General features: G+C 40.6%; 1 protein-coding gene across 1 annotated transcript; it reads left to right on the plus strand.

Moving 5' to 3' along the window:
* Positions 1-708: 708 nt before the first annotated feature.
* Positions 709-16879, plus strand: LOC144614698 (uncharacterized). Its single transcript, XM_078439366.2, has 3 exons — positions 709-2296; positions 6650-6776; positions 14434-16879. Exons 1-3 carry the CDS (start codon positions 2270-2272, stop codon positions 16365-16367), a joined length of 2088 nt encoding a protein of 695 aa, XP_078295492.1. The 5' UTR covers positions 709-2269; the 3' UTR covers positions 16368-16879.
* Positions 16880-17172: the final 293 nt, after the last annotated feature.

Consider the following 17172-nt stretch of genomic DNA (forward strand, 5'->3'; position numbering starts at 1 on the left):
TTGCCACTTGACCAACATCTAAACATTTCCCCCATTCTCAGCCCCTGGCAACAAACATGCTAATCTTAATAAATAATTTGCCTTTTTAAAGATTTGCATGTATGTGATTTCATACAGTATATATTTTTCTGTGTGTGGCTTATTTAACTTAACAAAATATCTTCTAGCAACCTCTAAGTTGCTGGAAATGGAAAAATGTCCTTCTTTTCTGAGGCTGATACATATACCAAGAATAAATTAGATGAGGGACCTCTACTAGGAAGGAGTTAATAGCAGAGACAAACCTTTAATTTTTATTTATTGTAAGTTTTATTGATTTATTTTGAGAGAGAGAGAGAGATTGAGAGAGAGAGAGAACGAGCAGGGTTGGAGCAGATAGGGAGACAGGGGATCTGAAGTGGGCCCTGTGCTGACAGCAGAGAGCCCGATGTGGGGCTCAAACTAACCAACTGTGAGTTCATGACCGAAGCCAAGGAGGGACACTTAACTGACTGAGCCATTCAGGTGACCCCAGCGATGAACATTTTATAGAGTTATCTGCCTGGCAGGGCAAACATATGTTTGATAAACATTTGCTCTTTCCTTTTTCTTTGAATGCACTTCCTACTTTTTGAGATGTAAATCCCTATCCCCTCCTCCTTAATTCAAAATGGTATATAAGTATCAACTGCCTGACTTTGAGTCTCATCATCTTTAAGTTTCTCATAACTAAGAAATTATTTTTTTTTGTCTTGTGACCATGCCTTATATCAGTTTAATTGATAGGCTGGCCAAAGAATAGAGAACAGATGAAGGAAAATGTTTTATTCTTGTACACATTCATTCTGCTGTTAAAAACGACCTCTGTTCTTCAGAGCTAAAATATAATGGGAAGACAGAGTTTGGGCAAAAGAGGAATAATAGCTTTATTGTTTTGTCAGGCAGAAGAGGCTGAAGTAGGTTAAAGCCTTCAACCTTGCAAGCCCACCCAGAAGAGGCTGGGGTGGGGGGCGTTTATAGGGAAATAACGATCCATAGATTTTGACAGGAATTGTGTTTGTGTTGCCAGCCTTTGTCATCATATTTCCAGTGTGGGCCTTGGTTCCTTAAAGAAAAAAAAAAGGGGGCGGGGCGTAAGAAGGGATAAGGAGGGGTTTCTACAAGAGAAAAAAAAAACCCAACAGCAAGGCTTGCTGTTGGTTTCATGCCACCATTTTGTTCAACTTGATGTTTCTAAGGGGCTTCAGTTTCAGGCAACAGGACAAACGAAGTTAGACCACTTTATATTTTACTATGACAAACCAGTCAATATTTTCTAGGATGGCTACAATAAAGACAACAGGATAACACCAAATTTCAGTGAAAATAATGAAAAATTAGAAATCTCATATATTGCTGTAAGGAGTTTGAAAATACATTCACTTGGGAAAACTGTTTGGCAGCGACTTGCAAAAATAAGCTTTGCTACTGAAGGGGAGGGTTTTATCCTTCCAAAATGTGTCTTTTTGGCCTAAGGATTACTTTAAAGGAACAGACAAAGGAAAAGCTGTGGACCCAGTAGAGGTTTGCTTTTGAAAGAGCCATTTGCTTTTATAAAGAAAAGCTTCATTTGTGAGGGTGCCTCCCTCTTTTGCAGGGGAAAGAGGAAGAATGTGTAAATCTCCAGAAACTCTGGTCAGTGGAGAAGGCATGGATTTAAATCTGGAAAACGACCATAGCCATGATACTCTGTCTGGTCACCTCCCCAAAACCTTCCCAATAGGATCACTTGTGGAATTTCAAAAAATGATCAGATCTGGTGCCCTCCCCCTCAGATTCTGTCAATTGGGGTTTGTTGAAACGATGATGTTTTAGTTAAGTGCTCCAGATGATTCTAAGTGAAGCCAGGAAGAAGCACGAAGATTTCCCATTAATTTAAGAGAGGTGAGTGCACGCTTTGACTCTAGGAGAGGTACCAGAGTCTGCTCTATGGGAGCTGCAGAGGATCAGGTCCATGTAACAAACTGTGCCAATGCTGTAGCAGCATTTGTGGGGGTCTGTGGGAGGAGAAGTCCTGTGACAACAAGGAAGGAAAATTCAGAGATTATTCTCCAAATTGGAGCTCAAAGGTTTTGAATAGCTCCTGATACAAAGAACTAGGAGGTTGGGCCTTTTCTGCATTACAAAGTGCTGCCTGCAGGCGATCAGTTTACAGGTGGAGAGGCTGTGTTCCTGGCTTGGAAGACATTTTCTCCTGATACAGCTGTGAGATCTCCAGCAAAATCTTCGGAGAAGAAATCTAGGGGACCAGATGAAAGAAGAAATGGCCAGTTCACAGGTAAACTGTGCGTCCGAGGTCAGAGCCCGTGCCCTCTTTTTCTCTTGAAAGTCCATGCTAACTGAAATTGCAAGTGTTGGTTTTTCTAGTTCTGAGATTTCTGATCTATTTTTTCACCTAATTTTTAATCTTTTCCGATGATACTCAAGATGAGGTTTGTAGAACACTCTTCCATTGCATCGCTGAGCCTTCTCCCCCTTCTCCAACTCCAAATTAAAGTTATGCAAGTATTGAAAATATTCCCTTTGTGAACCAACTACAGGGGAAGGCGTTGAGTCCAAGATTCCTATTGCTGATGGGTCTGGTCCTGGGTTAGCACTCAAGGAGAATAATTCCCATTAGGTCAGATCTGGATGCTTTATCACCTCTCTGGAGACCAGGAGGAAGAAAGTGCACAAATACACAGGATGGATATGAGGCCCAGATTAACTCCAAAATTGTCTGATAAAAAGAAGACTTTTGCTCTTTAGAATGTAAAAAAGATACCCCATTTTCAGCTTATTTCGTTACAATTGATTTCATTACTGCTGATATGAAATGCTTTAACTTGGCTTTGTGCTCTCTGCTAGATTTCTCCTCTATAACGTTCACATTTCCCTTCTCATTTGTAAGGGTTTTAGGTATATTTCCTGAGTGATGTGCAGAAACCATCCCATTTCAACTGAAAACCTCTTCTGAGTTTCTCTTTGCCTGTAGTTATTGATGAAAGGAACAGAGGCAAAAGAAATACCGATAGGATTAAATTTTCTTACAGCTTGCCACCCATTGATAAACACTAGATATAGGCAGAGTATGACATTGCTCAAGGAATTCACAATTGCCTTCATGTGAATGCTTTGCTAGAGGCAGAAGGGAAGCTTAGCTTGAGGAGAGTCAGACTGGCAGTATTCTGTCTTCTTGACTATCTGGAAATGCTTTAGAAACTTCTTTTATCTCTATGCCTCCAACTTAAAGCATATCATCAGTGTCTCCTCACAATCCTACTGCAGCCCTTGGTGCCACAATTCCTCTCTCTGTGCTTTCATGAAAACAGCTTTTTTGACCAAAGAGGGCTCCAGAATCCTTTCTTGACCCTTTCTCCCAACCCACATCCCAGCAGTTTCCACTGGACAATGAAGGCCCTCACCTTTGTGTAATAGAGATATTGACTTCTGGGAATGGAGGTTCTAAATCACTCAGACCTCCATCCTGTAGATTGTTAGTTTACTCCACGCTCTTGATGCAAATCTATTCATCTATTTACTTTGTCTTTTCAGAACAAGGAAAGAAGAATCCCATAGTTTACATGCTTGCACCTTAGAATACTGAAGTAGAATAGAACAGAAATGAGGATTGAAACAAAAGCTTTTAGTGAAACAGCATATGGTGAGATCATCAAGCACAATGGTCAAGAAACTATTCAGATGTTGGATGATGCAAGACAGTTTATTGGAGTAGCACAGAGTCTGGACCTGTGGGCAGAGAGAGCTATACTGTGGCTTCATGAAACTTATATGTCCTGGGGAGGAGGGTACATGCACGCAGTATTAGATCACAAATATTCCTTTGAATTTTTTTTAAGTTTATTTACTTATTTTGAGAAGTAGATAGTGCACATGAGGGGGGAATAGGGAAAAATGGGGAGAGAAAGAGAATCCCAAGCAGACTCCACACTGTAGCAGCACGGAGCCCTATTCAGGGTTCGACTCAAACTATGAGATCATGACCTGAGCCAGAACCAAGAGCTGGAGGCTTAACCCATTGAACCACTCAGGTCCCCTTTCCTTTGAATTTCTAACTGTAACACTGTTTCTGGAGGATTTCTCTGGTGATTACCGTTCACTTCAATGTTAGTTATTGAGACATGTATAGGCAGTCAGGAGACCCCTTCAGAATGTAGCAAGCAGCAGTTACTGGATGCTTATTAAAACCATGCAGGCTGTAGGTCAATCTTCTGGGCTAAAGGTGAACATTTTTCTGTTTGTATCCCTCATCATACTAGACTCAAATAATAGCTGTTTTATGTATATCATTCAACGTGTTGGTGTGAATAAAAGACCTAAGCATCAGTATCCAAAACTAGATTTATGAGTTTAATGTCACTGAAAATGTTTCTTAGTTACCATGACCATTTTCTACTCTTCATTTTTTTTTTTTTTTTGGTTTATTTATTTTGTGTATGAGTGAGAGTGAGATCGAGAGAACACAAATGGATAAGGGGCAGAGAGAGAGAGAGAGAGAGAGAGACACAATTCAAGCTCCCTGTTATCATTGCCAAGTCCAATGTAGGGCTCAAACTCAGGAGACTTGAGATTACAACCTGAGCCAAAATCGAGAGTCATATGATTAACTACCTGAGCCACCCAGGTGGCCGTCCACTCTATCACTTTTATTGTGTATGTAACTACTTTATAAATGTATGGATATGTGCATGAAGTGTAAAAAGATCAACTTTGTGGGGACACATTCTTGTTTCCATCATTCTTTTCAGCTTTGACACCTGGTATGAACATTGCTTTAGGATCCCATCTGGATATCAGCCAGTGTGCCATTTTAGATCAACTCTAGGTCAGAGAACCTGGGTTAAAACCTAGTCTCTTCCATGTACTGGATGCTTGACACAATACTCAGAGAAATAGAAGAATAACGTGTTTGCTCTCATAGGTGATAATTCTTTATAATTATCATTTATTTTCCATTAATATATGAAAAATGGGTAGGTTCCTTCTACTAAGTAGGAAGTGCTCAGAAAGGCTTGTTGTTGCCTATTTTGCTATTCTAGTAGAACCTGTGTTTGTTATAAAACCCATTTAGTTCCAAGTATTCCAAGAGTTCTTGCCTTTGAGTTCTTGCTCTTTGTTATTTAAAGATCTATTCCCTGGCCAATAGGCTAATACCTTGTTAGAAATGCAGAATCTAGGGACACTTGGATGCCTCAGTCAGTTAAGCATCTGACTCTTGATTTCAGCTCAGGTCATTAGCTCATGATTCCTGAGATGCACCTCCAAGTCAGACTCTGCACTGACAGTGGGGACCCTGCTTGGGATTCTCTCTCTCCCACTCTGTTGACCATCTCCCCTCTCTGTCTGTCTGTCTTTCAAAATAAGTATATAAACTTAAAAAATAAAAAGCTTTCCAATACACCGTTGTGAAATTGTAATTCATATTAGAATATGCTACGTACATTGTAACACACCTTGACTTTCCATCTAAGAAAGAGACACCAGGTATACTATGTGATGTGAATATAGTATTTAAAAACGTGGATGCCTTTGTTGATGCCTTCATTTTATGAATTCGCTTGAATAAACACAATATTCATACTGGTTCTTACCTCAAAGTTAGAAAATACATGAAAGCATATTATTGTGTTGAAAAAGATCTTTCTGCAGAAAGCAGGAAACCCCTCTAAGTCAGAACCAGTTTTCCTAAAGTACCTGAAGAAACAGGAATTCACTTCTTGGTGAGTCACAGATAGATTCTATACCAGCTGGGGTTGTCACACAAAGGAAATGTGAATTTTAACAATTAAGGAGATCACAGGGAATCACGTCCAAAGCAGAGACCCCGGGAAGGGAATGGTTTCATATATAGTCAGGGTGGAGAATTTGAGGGAGAGCCCATCATCTTATGTAAAGGTGGGGATAAGGTTGCACTTGGGCCTGAAGAAAACAGTTGTATACAGGGGCGCCTGGGTGGCTCAGTTGGCTGAGCATCTGACTTCAGCTCAGGTCATGATCTTGCAGGCTGTGTGCTCGAAATCTTGCGGTTTGTGAGTGCGATCCCTGCATTGGGCTTTGTGCTGACAACTCAAAAGCCTGGAGCCTGCTTCTGATTCTGTGTCTCCCTCTCTGTCCCTCCCGTGCTCATGCTCTGTCTGTCTCTCTCTCAAAAATAAATACACATTCGAATTTTTTCTTTTTTAAAGCAAACACTTCTTTACATACTCTGAATGTTACATAGTAAATGAGGTTTGTGCTTACCCTTGGGTGGAGAGTTTAGTATTATAATGAGGTCATGGTAACAATCCTATTCCCTTGGTTGACACCACTGTCTACCTGCTTAGGAGTGAGTCAGGGGATGAGCTCAGACAGGGTGGGTATAAGCTCTTTCTCAGAGGACATTACCTTTTGTTGTATACCTTCTGTTTCCATCACAGGAGACGATAGCCCTGGGGTGTTGTTGCCTGAAGTAACAGATAAGGTTGAAAGAAGAAGTGAAATAAAATGAGGGCCTAAGGGCAGTGGGTATCAACAAGTAAGCAGTGAAGGTTAGGTCTTGGGGTCCAGCTGGTGACATTAACTCCCTCTTGCATCTTAGGTACCATTATGAATGCTGCCTATGGCTACTTGGTAACTGTGGCATTTGTTGCAGGGACTGCTGACCTTCAGGGATGTGGCCATAGAATTCTCCCAGGACGAGTGGGGATGCCTGAACCAGAGTCAGCGAGAACTGTACAGGGATGTGATGTTAGAGACCTGTGGACACCTCCTCTTCTTGGGTGAGGATAACTCCTTCCAGACTTCCCAAACCACACTCGCGGGTTTGTTCCTTCCTTTGAAGACTGTCTCTTGGAAACATCCTCTTTGCATGACTGGGATTCAGACCCCGGCAGTCAGGGAAAGAAGTAAGGGTTTGTAGATACAGAGAAATATCTTCATGAGGTGTCCTTTTCAGCTGTAGATTCCCCTTCTTTAAGGTTAGGTAAGAGCATCATCATCTATAGATGAGTGGTAATTGTAAACATTGAGTGGCGTAAATTGGTACTGCCCACGTATGCTCCCAACTGCTACTCATTCCTGTAGTGGTAGTACTTGAAAGTGAGGTCATGATGTGAACACTGGAAATTCCTGTTGAGTGTACTAAAGGGGCTGTTGGGCCACAGCATTTGGGAAATCATTTTCTAGAATTCTGCACTGTCCTCTCTTGTGTACTGAGCACAATATTGGGTTGAAAGGTAGAATCTGAGAAATAGTTACATTCCTTTTTTTTCTGATAACCAAGTGTCACTGTGTCAAATCCAGACCTGGTCATTTTTTTGGAACAAAAGAGGGAGCTCTGGAATGTGAAGAGAAAGAAGACTGTAGCCTCACCCCTAGGTTGCTGGGCATGAATGAAAAAGATGACAAAGGTGAAATGTAAACAGGGTGAAGCTAGACCTTAAAATGTGGTTGGAGTAGCTCTCCTTGAATGGAAATTAGTTTGAGAAGCCTAGTATTATGTCTGTCCCTCTCATGGCAGGACATCAGCTATCCAACACATCATGCTCTTACATTCTCTAAGGATTCTTTCTTCAGTTCCAGTGATGGTCCATCATCTCCACAGTGAGTGCCAGGAGACTCCCCTTGGAGCTTGAGGGTCTCCAAAGTCTGAGAGCTTCACCATTGCGTTGAAGAGCCTGGGGAATTCTCCATATTTCTGAGACATTCTATCCTAAACCATTGCCAATTTCTGTTTTGCCTCCTGTGAGACGGGTGTCAGGGTAGTGGTGGACATACTGTGTTTGGTGCCCACATCGCAGGAACACTGGGGACAGGGATCACGTGATTTCTGGTTTATGCTTTCCAATGCTACTGGGGCTTTAATTCTTTTCTTAAATTTTTATGTTAGTTTATTTTTGAGCGAGAGAGAGAGAGAGAGGAAGGCAGAGCCATTGTGGGGGAGGGGCAGAGAGAGAGGGGCACAGAATCAGAAGCAGGCTCCAGGCTCTGAGCTGTCACCACAGAGCCTGACGTGGGGTTCAAACTCACAGATCATGAGATCATGACCTGAGCTGAAGTCGGATGCTCAACCAACTGAGCCAGCCAGGCGCCCCACTGAGGCTTTCATCTTCATCGTACAACACTGAGATTGAGTACTTTCATCAGATAAAAAAGCACTTTCTAAAATGAGAAAATCTCATCCTCTGTTTCACTTCAGAAGTTCATTTTTCTTATGAACGATAAGAAATTTCCACTCTATGTGTTCCATTCCTCAATGGTGAACTAGTCTATGTGTATTCTCGCATTCCTACCAACATTAATGCCACAGGGGAACTAGAACATTGAGAACTTAGAACTCACAATCTGTAATGAAGTCTCAATGGTTACATTATTTCTTAGTAACTTCATCATTTCCAACTTTTTTTCTTGTATAATAGCAAATTCCTGTGTCTTTGTCATAAACGTTTTTACTTTCTGAGGGTTCTTCATGAGATTCATTTCTGATTCATTAGATCGAAATTCTGACATGGCATGCACCTCATGAGGTATGAGGTAGATCATTTGGGTTGACCTGTTGGTCGTGCAGAGTTTTCCTGATATCATTTAGTTACGTGTTCCCTCTTCTTCCTCCAGGAGTCTCTCTAAGATGATCATTTGAATTGTTTGCCATGCTTTATTGGCTTGATATTTGAATAAAATGGATATTTTCATGTTGGCATGTAGACACTGATTACATATTTGTTCTGGACGTTTATTTCACAGCTGTCATATGTGTCCTTTGAAGAATGTTAGGCACTTGATCCCAATGTGACCCATTACAGGTTCCTTATTTCCTGTGTGCTCTATGCTGGATCCCTCCACTAGAAGGTGGATATATTTTCTCTGTTATCATTAACTATCTTTACAGGAAGATGTACACAATCATCTCATTTATTCTGGAAGCTTCCTCCTTCATTTCACTTTGTTGTCTGATTTGGAAAATGAAGGATTTCTTTTATGTGTGCTGTAGGAATTGCTGTTTGAAGTAGAGATTGTGAATCAGGGCTCAGTCCTGTAAATTTCCATTGTATTCTGCCTGTGTGACCCATAGATACTCTTCCTTACCTCTTTTCTGTTGCTCCAGAAAAAGAAAATATGCATCATATATGTTCAAATGCCTTCAAATTGTAAAATGTAATCCAGCACAAAAGAGAGTTGAGACCTAGACTTTCAATGCTATAAAAGACTCAAAAACAATACCTATTTCTATTTGTGAGTGTGTATGTTTGTGGTGTTAGCAAGTCACAAAACCCTTCTCCCCCAATAGGTGTATAAGCTTTAGTCATCGAAAACATTTCTTAGTTTTAAGGAGAGTAAACATTTTATTCTATCAATTTTATTCTTTTGTATTCAATTTGTAATATTCGTATTTTATGTGGTATCCTCACTTTTCGCTTTATGTTACTTAGTTTGGTGGTTTTATCGTATTTGCGTTACCATTGTCATGTTGAAACTTTCTGTGAACCTTCTTATAGGATTATCTCTTTATAATGGTTGGTGTGTTTCTCTTAGATGAATTAAGTCAGATAATCTGGATAAAGACACATACTATACTATTACTGCAATATTGCCACATATTCTTATGAAAAACAATACTATTGTTCTTATAAGTTACTGGGATCGGTGAGTGAATTTATGCAAAACAGTTAGAATGGTCTGTACTGTGTAGTAAGTGTTCAAGGAGAATGGTTGTTTCTGTTCCATGATATGAGGAGTAGTAATTTGCTCATTATTCTTCAAGTTCAAAGTCCTCCGTGATTTCTTCTTTTTTTTTTTTTTTTGTTTCTTCTTGCAATATAGAAGTGTGGCTCTTGAAGTGAGGATGTTGGCATGAGTTTTAGGCTTGTGAGAAATGTAGAAACTCAGGCCCCACCTAAAAATCCAAATCAGAATGTGAGTTTTAAGAAGATGCTCTGTTTTCATACACATTGACATTGAAGTGCACGTGTAGGTCACCATCACTTTTTCCTTATTCTATGTCTCTGTTTTCTTCTGTAGTACATTATTTTGATAAGTGATTTTATAGTATGTTGTAAATCAGGAAGTGTTGTGCCACCAGAGTACTCTATGTTTCAAGATTATTGTGGGTATATATTATCCTGCAATACCCATGTGAATGTTCCATTTGGTTGTGATCTTTCTGCCAAAAATGTCATTGGGAATTTGATGGAGGTCGCAAGAAATCAGTAGATCACTTAGAGTGTACTGACAGTTGAATAATTTTAAGTATTCCCATGTAAGAACATGGATGTGTTTTCACTTCTTTCGATTCTTCACAATATTTTATAGTTTTCATTTCACTAGTTTTGACCTCTAGCATTATTATAAGTCTTAAGAAGTTTATTCTTTGTGAAAATAATGTAACTGTAATTGTATTTTTGGGGGAATTGTTCTTTGTTGTGTATAAGGAATGAATTTTTGTGTGTTGGGTTTGTAATCTCCAATTTTATAAAATTTGTGTGAGTTTGAATAAGTTTTTCAAAATGAGGAATCTTCAGGGGCACCTGGGTGACTCCATTGGTGGAGTTTCTGACTGTTGATTTTGGCTCAGGTCATGATCCCAAGGTCATGGGATCAAGCCCTGCCTCAGACTTCACACCGCATGGAGCTTGCTTGAGAGTCTTGGCCTCCTTGTGCCCCTCTCCCTAGTTGCACAAACTCTCTTTCTCCAATAAAATAATTAAAAATAAAAAAAAATAGGGATTCTTCAGAGAAAAAGAAGATAGTATTGTGACAACTAGGAGTACCCTACCCTCATCACATCCCACACACACATCTAGATAACCACTAAGGCATCCTAAGTATCCCAAAAAGCAACCTTAAGACTGAAAGAGGAACTACTCAGCTAATGAGAGAGAAGAGGCACATCGAAGATTGTAGGAAGTATAGAGATTTGGTTGGGGGAGCAACAGATTATAGTGCTGCTGAAAGCAGGAGCTGTGGTTCTGGAGTAAGGTAGGAGAGTGGAGCCCAAAGGAGAACGCACAAGGAGAACATTTCCCTAGTGTCATTGTCTTGGAAAATGAGAAGGCCTGCATTTTTTGTGTTCTTGCAAGCAGTGTGGCTTCAAGCCTCGAGTTTTCAAGATCAGCAAGCCTGGCTGAGAAAGATTCTAGAGGGCTCTGCACTGCTCCTGAACAGAAGGTAGGCCCACAACCTGAGGGTAGACAGCATGGAAACAGCAATGTGAAGAGCACTTGGGGCACACATGAGTGAGATTATTTGATATCCTAGGGGCCCTTCAATGAGGTGCATGATGGCAACAAATGAGCTGGCTGGTTCTATTTCCTTCCCATCCTCCTCAGCAGGAACACAGAGCACCCTGAGAGAAAGGGCACAGTGGGGACACTGGCTGTCTGCCTTGCTTACAACAAGCCTGAAGCCCCTATCCTCTGGTGGGACTGCCCTTCTCAGTCAAGCCTGACTCAATCCCAGCAAGGCTGTCCCCTCCCCAAGAGATTTGCTTAAGCTGTTTCCCACACCTCATGTGACCACACAGTTCTGTAGAGCCTCAGTTCTGGTGGAGGTGATGTCAGGTCTCATCTCACAAGCAGCCCATAGCATAACTAGTTAAAATTCAATCCATTGAGGACAGGGTCCAAACCCTGGAAAGGAGAGCCTCGGCAGACCACTGGCCAGAACGATAGAGCAGGAGACATAACTGGATGTTTTAACATACAGAGGGTGCCAGAGACTTAGACAAAATGCCAAGATGGAAGATTTTATCCATAATGAAAGAACAAGTTATGGCCACAGCCAGAGTTCTAAGTGAAACCTTTGTCAGTAACATTCTCAATAGTAAACCGAAGGAACTACATTATGGATGCTCACTGGGCTTGTAAAAGACAACAGCAGTGAGGCTCTTAACACAGAGACAAGAGGCTTAACAAAGGATGAGAGATGCAGAATGCAATAAATGAGATGAGAAACACATTGATTCAATGAACAGCAGGTTGGAGGAATTAGAGCAGCAAATTAGTGACCTTGAAAACAAAATAATGGAAAATAGTGAAGCTTAAGGTGGATAGAGTGACAGACAGAGAGAGGAGACTTAGGCACATGTAATAGACTTAGGAAATCGGGCTCCATCAAAAGTGATAACATTTATATTACAGGGGTCACAGAAGACGATGAGAAAGGGGGTTAGAGAAGTTATTTAAGGGAATAATAGCAGAAAGCATCCCTAATCAGTTGAAGGAAACAGACCTGCAGACTCAGGAGGCACAGAATTCCATTGAAATCACCAAAAGGAGGCCAGCACCAAGACATCTTGGAATCAAGTTTGCAAACGATGAGAATGACAAAATCTTAAAAGCAGCAACGTGGAAGAAGTATTTCACCTACCATGAACAAACCATAAGGTCAGCTCAAGATTTCTCAATAGAAACTTGGCAAGCCTGATGGGGGGACAAGGTAGATTCAAAATGCTGAATGGGGAAAATATGCAGCTAGGAATACTGTATCCCGGAAGATTATCATCCAGACTAAAGGGGAGAGAAAGCGATTTCTAGTCAAACAGAAACTAAAGGAGTTTGTGGCCACTGGAAAAGCCCTCCAAAACATGTTCAAGGATAGTCTTGAAATGCAGAGGAGTCAAAGGGGCTCAGACTCACAAAGTGTCAGATCAGGAGCCACTTGAAAACCAAGAGTCAGACAATTAACCGACTGAGCCCACCAAGCGCCCCCAATTTGGTCTCCTTTTATGTATTTTTTCTTGCCTAATTGTGAAGAGTCCCAGTACTGTGTGGAATGAAAGTGGGAGAGTGACTTCATTACCTTGTTTCTGATCCTATAGGAGGAGCTTTTGGTCTCTGCATTGAGTATGTTAGATTTCAGCTTTTCACACATACATGATCTCTATTAGGTTGAGTAAGTTTCCTTTGATTTCTCCTTTATTGAGTATCTTTAATCGTGAAGTGGTGTCCAATATGCTCACTTCCTGTCCTGTATCAATTGAGATTATCCTCTCTTTGTGATCTTTAGTCTGTAATGTGCAGTCCCAACTCAATAGTTTGCCATATGGTGAAACGTCCTTGAATTTCAGGAAGAATTCCCACTTGATTATGTTGTAAAATGGTAAAATGTGATTTTGATTCAGTTTGGTTTTTGTTTATTTGCTTTGAGAGGGAGAAGGAGGAAGAGGAGAATGGGAGGGGCAGAGAGTGAGGAGGAAAGAGGATCCTAAGCAGGTTTCGCAGTCTGCAATGAGCTGGACATGGGGCCTGATCTCCCAACTGAGATCATGACGTGAGCTGAGGTCAAGAGTTGGGTGCTTAACTGACTTAGGCACCTAGGCTCCCCTATTTGCTTATTTTTATGGTGGACTTTGCATGAATATTCCCCACAGATAGTAATTCATATTCTTGTATACTTGTCACATCTTCCTTTGGCTTTGATAACCTGTTAATGCTCATATGGTCAAGTGGTTTCATAATCTCCCTTCTCTTCCCTCCCTGGAAATGTTTGGGGAGATTTCTAGTACGTTGTCATGTGTGTCTATGAATGATCCTGTGAATTCATGTGGCACAGGACTTCCTTGTTGGGAGTTTATTTATTACAGTTTTAATCTACTTAGTAGTTGTAGATCTGTTGACTTTATTCTTTTTTTCTTTTTTTTGAGTGTGAGAGAGTCAGTGAGTGGGGGAGCATCAGAGGGAGAGAGAGAGAGAATCTTAAGCAGACTTCTTGCTTAGGGCAGAGCCTGATATGGGGGTCCATCACATGACCCTAAGATCATGACCTGAGTCAAAATCAAGAGTTGGACACTCAACCAATTAAGCCAACCAGGTTTCCCTTTCATCATGTTTTTTAATCCATGATGATGTCACGTAGGTTATACCTTTTTTGAAATAGGTACTTTTATATATTTTTTGGATACATATTTGTTAGCATGTTATTATCCTTTTTCCCAATTATAATTACTTTTATTTCTGTGATATCACATGTACTCTGTCTTGTTTTACTTCTTCACTTCTGATTTTAGGTGAACTTCAATTTTTCATCCTTAGTTGATGGTGGTATAGGTCTGTAAAATTTTTGGGTTATTTGTAAAAACAAACTCGTCCTGTTGTTTTATTCCTACTTTTTCTATATCGTATTTTCATCATTTCTGTTTGAGTTTTAAATTAAATGTCCTTCTAAATTTTGGATCATAAAGTACTTTCCTGATTCTTGTGGCATAGGAATGTGATTTGTGCTACACCATTAAACAACTACAGAAGGATCTATTAGGCTATGTCTTCAGCATGTTGTGTGTAAGTTTCTGTGTCAAGGAAGAATGAAGTCCTGATGAATCCTTCTCAACCATCTTCCTGACGTTCTCTGATTTGAAGGTTGTATATTAGAAGTTGTCAGTACATTCATGTGAGAGTAGTAATTGGAATGATGTTCCTTTTTTTGTTATTTGCTATCTTTCAGCTATATCTTCACATGGCACCCAGAACCTCCTGCCAAAACCATGCATAGAAACCTCTTCACAAAATATGTCACTGGGTACAGGGAAACATCATGCCTTTGAGAATTTACACTTAATGATAAACTGGGACAGTAGTAGAAAGAATGAAGTGCATCAGAAATTTCATGAAGGACGTGGTCCAATTGAGAGGACTGCCCATAACAAGAACTTCACAGCCACAATCAGTGAAGGACATAAAACATCTTGGAAAACCGCCCTTTTTACATCCACTATTTGTGCAAAGCAGTGTGCATCTGTAAGCAGAAGTTCCAATCAAACATGCAAACATACATATTTGTGCAACGAAAATTTGGAACATTTGGAAAGTTACCTCGTCCACGCTGAAAACAATGCTTTGAACCATTGTGAAAGTGGGATTGGATTGACCTTTCAGTCAAATAGTTCTAAAACTCAAAGATTCAAAAATGAAGATGAAAGGCCTAGGACGTCTCAATTTGGGAGGTGCTTCACAGAGGAGGTGACCCTACAACATTACCAGTGCATTTTCATTGGAGATACACTGGCTCAATACAGTGGATCTGAGACACAGTCTAACCAGGGATCCCATGTTATCAAATGTCTGAGGACTCCTCTGCAAGAAAACCATTTTGAATCTAATAAAGATGAGGAAGTCTTTTACCCAAACTCCAAATGTACCAATAGTAATAGTACACAGAGGGGAGAAATTACTTCTAAATATGATGAATGTGGGAAAGCACTGAAGCAGTCCTTCAGTATTGCTGATCATCAAAGGATTCGTGTGGGGGAGAACCCATACACAGGTAACGAATCTGGAAACATGTTTAGTCAATCATTAAGTCTAAATACCTGTAAGACAAGTGGTACTGGAGAGAAAAGGTACATTTGCACGGAATGTGGCAAAACCTTTGACAGGCACTCAACACTATCTCAACATCAGCAAACACATACTGCAAAGAAAATTGACAAATGTGAAGAAGGTGGTCAAACCATTAAGGATGGGTCATCACTTCACGCACACAGTCAAATCCATACTGCACAGAAACCTTACAAATGTCAAGAATGTGGCAAGGCCTTTAACCAGCAATCATCCCTTACTCAGCATCACAGAATCCACACTGGAGAGAAACCTCACAAATGTCAAGAATGTGGCAAGGTCTTTAGCCAGCAATCATCCCTTAGTCAACATCACAGAACGCATACTGGAAAGAAACCTCACAAATGTCAAGAATGTGGTAAGTCCTTTAAATGGCACTCATACCTTAATCAACATCACAGAATTCATACTGGAGAGAAACCTTACCAATGTCAAGAATGTGGCAAGGCCTTTAGCCAGCAATCATCCCTTACTCAGCATCACAGAATGCATACTGGAGAGAAACCTTACAAATGTCAAGAATGTGGCAAGGCCTTTAGCCGGCAGTCATCCCTGAGTAAGCATCATAGAGTGCATACTGGAGAGAAACCTTACCAATGTCAAGAATGTGGCAAGGTCTTTAGCCAGCAATCGTGCCTTAGACAGCATCACAGAATGCATACTGGAGAGAAACCTCACAAATGTCAAGAGTGTGGCAAGGCCTTTAGCCAGCAATCATCCCTTATTCAACATCATAGAATGCATACTGGACAGAAACCTTACCAATGTCAAGAATGTGGAAAAGCCTTTACCCGTTCCTCACTACTCACTCAACATCACAGAATTCATACCGGAGAGAAACCTCACAAATGTCAAGACTGTGGCAAGGCCTTTAGTGAATACTCAACCCTGACTCGGCATCACAGAATCCATACCGGGGAGAAACCTTACCAATGTCAAGAATGTGGCAAGTCCTTTATCCAAAACTCACACCTTAGTAAACATCACAGAACTCATACTGGAGAAAAACCTTACAAATGTCAAATGTGGCTAGGCCTTTAAGGTGTATTCACAGTTTACTTGACATGAGAGAATTCATGCCAGAGAGAAACCATACAAATGTCAAGAATGTGGCAAGGCCTTGAGTGAGTACTCAATCCTTACTCGACATCACAGAATTCATACCAGACAGAAATCTTACCAATGTAACAAATGCAGCAAAACCTTGTTTTCTGTTCTAGCCTTATTCTGCATCACAGAATCCATACCTGAGGGAAACCTTACAAATGTCAAGAATGTGGCAAGGCCTTTAGGTTGCAGTCACCCTTATTGACCATCACAGAATTCATACTGGAGAGAAAGCTTACCATATAAGGCATGTGGCAAGGCCTTTACCAAACACTCAAAACTTACTCGACATGACAAAATTCATACTTGAGAGATCCTTACCAATGCAACGAATGTGCAAAAGGTTTTAATCACCAATCACCCTTTATTCAATATCACACAAATCATCTTGGAGCAAACGTTTAAGACAGAGTTTAAGACTGTGAGAGAACTTCTTTTTATTTTTATTTATTTATTTTTTTTATTTTTAAAAAATTTTTTCTTAGAATGAGTAGGAGGGAGCAGAGAGAGAGACACGCAGTATCAAAAGTAGGTTCCAGGCTTCGAGCTGTCAGCATAGATAGCTCGGAGCCTGAGGCAGTGTTCGAACCCACAAGTCGTGATATCATGACCTGAGGTGAAGTTGGATGCTTCACCGACTGAGCTACCCAGGAGCCCCAAGACTGTGAGAGAACTTTTAAGGACTGCTTAATGCTACTCCACATCACAGAATCCACACTGAAGATTAACGATTCACAAG

Source organism: Panthera onca, chromosome E2 (genome assembly GCF_046562875.1).
Source record: "Panthera onca isolate mPanOnc1 chromosome E2, mPanOnc1 haplotype 2, whole genome shotgun sequence".
Classification (NCBI taxonomy): Eukaryota; Metazoa; Chordata; class Mammalia; order Carnivora; family Felidae; genus Panthera; species Panthera onca.